This window comes from Artemia franciscana, chromosome 5 (genome assembly GCF_032884065.1).
Source record: "Artemia franciscana chromosome 5, ASM3288406v1, whole genome shotgun sequence".
NCBI lineage: Eukaryota > Metazoa > Arthropoda > Branchiopoda > Anostraca > Artemiidae > Artemia > Artemia franciscana.
In genome coordinates, this window is record NC_088867.1 from 38,706,171 (window position 1) to 38,712,273 (window position 6,103).

General features: G+C 36.5%; 1 protein-coding gene across 3 annotated transcripts in view; it reads right to left on the minus strand.

Annotated features, from left to right (window-relative positions):
- LOC136027377 (methylglutaconyl-CoA hydratase, mitochondrial-like) overlaps positions 1-6,103 on the minus strand; it is a 34,577-nt gene that overhangs the window by 26,598 nt on the left and 1,876 nt on the right. Inside the window, exon 1 of one of the 3 annotated variants that reach the window (XM_065704562.1) lies at positions 3,612-3,786. The exons of the other annotated variants lie outside the window; for them this stretch is intronic. Coding sequence (XP_065560634.1) covers positions 3,612-3,738 — 127 coding nt within the window. The 5' untranslated portion in view covers positions 3,739-3,786. Of the gene's footprint in view, positions 1-3,611; positions 3,787-6,103 lie in introns of those variants that run through there. 3 annotated transcript variants of the gene reach the window in all.

Here is a 6,103-nt window from a genome sequence, read left to right on the forward strand (position 1 = left end):
GGGTTTATAATCAGTTTTTAGGGATCCCCTGAAATTAAAATAAAAATCTTATTCAAAAACACGGCTTTGAACAGAGATGCATGTGAATTCAGCTTAAATTCAATTTTTGATAATTTACTACAATTGAAGAAAGTGAATTTTATTTCCCTCAATACCATTGGCCTTTATTTACCTGTTATTGAGCCTTCCCATTAAATCAAGTCAATGGCCATGAAACTGGAAAATCAGAGAGATTTACATACATAACTGCTTTGAAGAAAATAAGAGCATTAAACAATATGTAGCTGATTTTGTTGTTTTGGATAAATGTTGATGCTTTATTTGTATTATTTTAGTTTATCTGCTGAAGATACCACTGTATATGTGACCAAAGTATACAGATATTTTTGGTGTTGTTTCACTGTCAAATAAAAGGATTTGTCCCTATTGAACAGTTATTTGTACACCATGGAAAGGCGGTGTGGTCTTCAAAAATACCGGCCTTATAGAATATTAACACATAAGAAATGCCATTAAGGATTTATTCTGGACCCCAAGGACCAAACTTATGCTATAAAGATATATCAGAGGGGTGGAGAAATCTCTCCGAAACTGATTAGTATAAATTCAACGGAATTGTCAGGAATTCAGGCTCACAAATGCAATTTGGTCACATACACATAGTTTTATCTATATATCTACCTGATGAGAGGTATTGGGGAACAGTCATGCGTACTCAGTACAAATAAAACTGATAAAAATATATAAAAAAACCTTAAAACAAAACACAAAACTAAAATAGGATGATCCCTTCTTAGTAACGGTGAAAGGGTAACTTACTAAAGGAAAGGGTTCCATTACTATAAAAGGGTCATCCTATTTTAGTTTTGTGTTTTGTTTTAAGGTTTGGTTTTTTATATTTTTATCAGTTTTATTTTGCACTGAGGATGGTCAAGTAGAGGTCTTGACCAAAATATTTGCACAATTTTTCATCTTTTTCACTGGCTGTTTATTGTCTTTATTTTCTTCCTTTCTTCGCGATTTTCTGTTTTATCATGATTAGCCAGTGTGGTCTCAGAAATTATCTAGCTCTAATTCCAGAAAACACTATTGTATGAACCACCGCATAAGCCTTTCAGAGGGGAGTTGCCTCACCATCTCTGGTATTTAAAAATATTGGTATTTATAGGTATTGAGGGAGGGCAGTTGCCCCCCCCCCAATAATTTAGGAAACAAATTATTATATAGTCCATGCCCCCTGACTATATGGATATGGACCCCTCTTGCCTCCAATACAAATGATGGAGCTATGCCCCTGGTGGCTATCTATAGTCTGGTAAGTTCTTTTATGTTATTTTAAGTTGTCAAGTTCCCATACGAGGGGGGGGGAGACCAGAGATCATGTTTGTGTCAAGTTTGTTTCACAGTCGATTATAATTTCTGCTTGTCATAGTTTTCATTTCTTCCTAAATAGTTACTGTTGCTTGTTTTAGCTTTGATATCTGATCAAAGCTGATTTTTGCTCAATTTAAAATTTAAATGTAATCTTTCGTTTTCATGGGAATCTTTTTTTCTATTTAATTTTCAGATAAGTTATAGTATTACAAATAAAAAAAAATTATCAGTCCAAAAGCAAGCTGTTGACTTGGTATACACCAAAGAGGATGGGGATGCAACAGGAGAATTGCAACATGGGAACTAGAAATTAAAGACAAGCTTAAATACAAAGTATGAAAAAATCACTTTAGTCCTCAAAACACTAAGTACAAAAGCTTTGATTTCAAAAAGTGTGGGCTTCAACAGCAAATTTATAGCAGCTGAAAAGGACCCTGCTATGCTGGCTGATGACAATTTAAAAAAGGACATATATGTCTAGGCCATAATTTTCAGAGGAAATTTAGCACTGGAACAGAACAGAGAGCTGTTTAAGGGCTCATTTGAAAGTTAGTTTTAATATTTAATCACTTTTTATAAACTTTACTTGATAATGTTATCCCAAGTGGCATATGACATCCAAAAATTGCCCTTTGGATGCCATTTCCAGAATGGAAAGGCTGGACAGGCTACAGTAGCATGGTTAAGAGCTGTCTAAGGGCTCATTTAAAAGCGTAATTTTTATATGTAATTGCTACTTATAAAGTCAATTTGATAATGTCATGATAAAATGATGTATGTCACTATATGATAATCAAGGAGGCACACTCGTGCCTCTATAAAGAGGTGAACCACGACAATGTTAAGCGCAGAGGGATGGGGAGGGATGCATTTCGTAGCCCGAGCTCCAACTAAGAAACCTGCCAAATTTCATCCCCCTCCGACTTTTCCTTCATGGGGAAAATCTGGCCGAAAGTTTCGACCCACCAACCCCAGCCCCCCTTTAACGTTGTCCGATCGGGCTGAAATTCACAAGTTAAAATCCCCTATGGCCCAGGAGCTTATCCGCGAAATTTCAGCTCGATCCGATAACTCCTTCCCTGTTTTCCAGAAACCACGCATAGACACTTAATTTTCATATTCTTTTTTTTCTCGACGCCTAAAGGTCACAGCCGACATCGGATCTGGGTGTACGAAGACTCATTCGATGCGAAATTCTCCGAGTAAGTGTCCTTGAAAGTTTCGTAGGAAAATCTTAACCCCCCGAAAGTGTCGACCCTCCAACCCCACCCCCCTTTGACGTTGTCCGATCGGGCTGAAATTCACAAGTTAAGGTTCCCTACGGCCCAGGAGCTTATCTGCGAAATTTCAGCTCGATCCGATAACTCCTTCCCTGTTTTCCAGAAACCACGCATTAGCCACTTAATTAACCCATTTCTCCATAAGAGCCCATGTTAGTTTGAAATTTTTAAAAGTTATATTCACACACATGCAGGTGGTTAGCTCAGTCGGTAGAGCGTGGGACTTTTAATCCTCGGGTCAAGGGTTCAAGTCCCTTATCGGGCGGTTTTTTTTTCACAAAATATGAAAAAAACTTCGTTTTCTTAAAGAGTTAAAGAGGCTGCGTCCCAAAGTCGAACCTTAAAACGTACAGGAATCTAAGCTAGAAAATCGGGGGGTTAAGATTTCCCAAAGAAACTTTCCAGGAAAATTACTCGGAGAATTCCGCGTCGAATTTTTGAAATTCTTAAAATCCTTATCCTTGAAATGTAGAAAAACGTACAGAAATAATATGAAAAAAACTTCGTTTTCTTAAAGAGTTAAAGAGGCTGCGTCCCAAAGTCAAACCTTAAAACGTACAGGAATTAGGAGAGGCAGTTGGGGGGCTGCCGCCCCCCAAACCCCCTGCTTTTAAAGACTCTTTTGTACAGGTTTTTTGTTGTGGGGGGACTTCATTGTTACTAATTACTAGTTTCGGCGCAATGGTTCTCCTGTCCTTTTGTGTTTAACATTTTTCGAAGTTATTCCATTATTCATTCATTTCAATTTTTGTTAATTAAAAGAGGGCCTTTCCAGAGCCAAGAGCGGGGGGTTAGGGGGGTGGACGCCCCCTTCAATAAAAGAGTCTTTAAAATCGGGGGGTTTGGGGGGCGGCAGCCCCCCAACTGCCTCTCCTAATTCCTGTACGTTTTAAGGTTCGACTTTGGGATGCAGCCTCTTTAACTCTTTAAGAAAACGAAGTTTTTTTCATATTATACCAAACAAGGTCTTTCTCCAATGAAAGACTCCAAAAAACGAATCTTTCAAAATCTTGGCTGGGGCAAAAATTAGAATAGTGAGCTGTCCCCTCAATTTCCAACAATAGAACCAGCATGCAGGCAACATTGTATGGAGATATTAAAGGCTCAGTATAAAGCTATAGATTCTTTCAGCATGCTTTTATACCAGATTTATACCTGAAAAGAGCATTAAAAAAATTCATTGAGTGGTAATAAAATCTTGAGGTCTAGATTACCTTATTGTTTTGACTTTTTAGCATGTAACAAATGCATTACCTACAAAAGCAAATCGCATAACAAAACTCTTATGGGAAAGACACTTCAATCTAGTGATAATAGCTCTGCCTCTTGGCCATGGTAACATAGGTTTAAATCTTGGACAGAACTATTTTTTAAGTACACATTCTTTTTCAAGCCCCAATTCATTTCCAATGATAAGTTCTCCTAGAATGTTAAAGACAAAGAAACAAAAATAATGAAAATAATTTTTTTATTAATAATATTAACTACCATATACATCTTAAATTCTTTTAATAAATAAAAATGTGTGCTTTTGTACACTCTTCCTGTTTACCATCTCTAATTTCTCCAGGTACCTATTTAGAGCTGGGTCAACTCCGGCTGAGCTTACAGAGCCCCCTATTCCAATCCAAATAACCAACAACCCAGGGCTTAAGCCTCTGTCCTCAAAGCATTGCAAGTCTAAACATACTACAGATTATAAAGTAAGAATCTTGCTGTTAAAGCTTGCTTTTTTGTACAAACCAATATCCTAGGACTATATGTGGGACCATCAGGGGAATGCGGCAGGGTACATTTCTAAGCAATAGGACTATTACATCTGAAAAGAGCATAAAAAAAACCTGTCGAGTAGGCTAGTGTGTTGACCTTATCCCTGTTTTGGCAGTGGAATCTCATATGCATTATCAATACATTTTCTAAATAGGCTATAGTCTAATTATTTTGACAAGTCTATTAAATATGAGATGCTTCACGACAGAGTTACTTACCACTGCATGATTTTAGCCACACAAAAGAAGTAATACTTATGGGATGGCAATTTTCTAATCTGTCTTTATTTCCCTTTTTGGACAAAGGGGTGACAAATGTTGGTTCCAGTATGATGACACTTCCTTGGTACAGAGGGAAACTTTTAATAATTGAGTGAGTGGGTCAGCAATTATTTCAGTAACTTTTTTTGGAAGACTTTGATGTAACTTATCTGGCTTGTTGGCATCTAACAATTTGAGTTGTTTAAGGATGTTTAGACTATAAATCTCAATAGGGTGTATTGGATGGTTGATTAGTGTGGGTATGTCTGCATCTGATGGTTTACTAAAACATACTAAAACTGGCAGCTCAGTTCATCTGCAATTTCTTTTGACAATGGTTAGCTCAGCTTCTAAAGCAGTAGTTAGTTTAGACATTGATTGCTGACTGGGCTGTCCATGGGAAACATATTGCCAAAATCGCTTTGAGTTATGCTTGCATTCTTCAGCTATTGTGGTTCCATGAATCTAGTAGAGTTTTCAGGTTAGTTTTCCTAGTTTATCTGTTGCTTTTTTGGAATTATTGTACCAGTCTGAACTCTCAGTTGTTTTATATTTTTTCCAATATATGTTTTTATTTTATTAAGCTACTTTTAAATTTTCCTTGGTCATGTACAGAAACTCTTGTAAATAAGTTTACCTAGGCTATATCTAGATGGTAGGGTGAAGGAGTGTAATTTCAAAAGCAAATTATTATGTTTTAAAAGAATGCTTGATGGCAAAATGAATGGCATTGCTACTTTTGTTAATGTAGCTATCCAAGCCTTTATTTAATCTTAGAGTTTTTGGGTAAGGTTTATATTAACAGACTATTCAGGTAGCTAAGAAATAAACTTGCCTCTATAGTCAGAATTAAATCCTGAATCAAAATTTAACATGCATTTGCATCAGAAATAAACTTTATTCCCACCCCTAAATATACCAATTCATGGTATGTATCTACACTTACCTAAATTGGATAAGGTTGATATTAACAGACTATTGCAGTAACTAAGAAATGAGTTACCTCTGTAGCCAGAATTTCATCCTGAATCCAAATTTAACATGCATTAGCATCAGAAATGAATTTTACCCCTACCCTTATTTATACCAATTCAGTTTATGTATTTGCACTCACCTGAACTGGGTAAGGTTTATATTAACAGACTATTCAAGTAGCTAAGAAATAAACTTACATCTGTAGTCAGAATTGCATCCTGAATCCACATTTAACATGCACTAGCATCAGAAATGAACAGTAAAATTCTAGTTAATTGACTTCTTGCTATCTTGGAAAGGGTTTAGATTAGGAATATGAAACTTTCAGGGATGGGTCTACAGGCTAAAGTATGTCCTGGGAAGGTATTTTAAAGTACCCAACTCCACTCCTTCTTCCTCTAGAGGGCCCTGAAATTTGCCTAAATGACAGGTCTATACCTATTG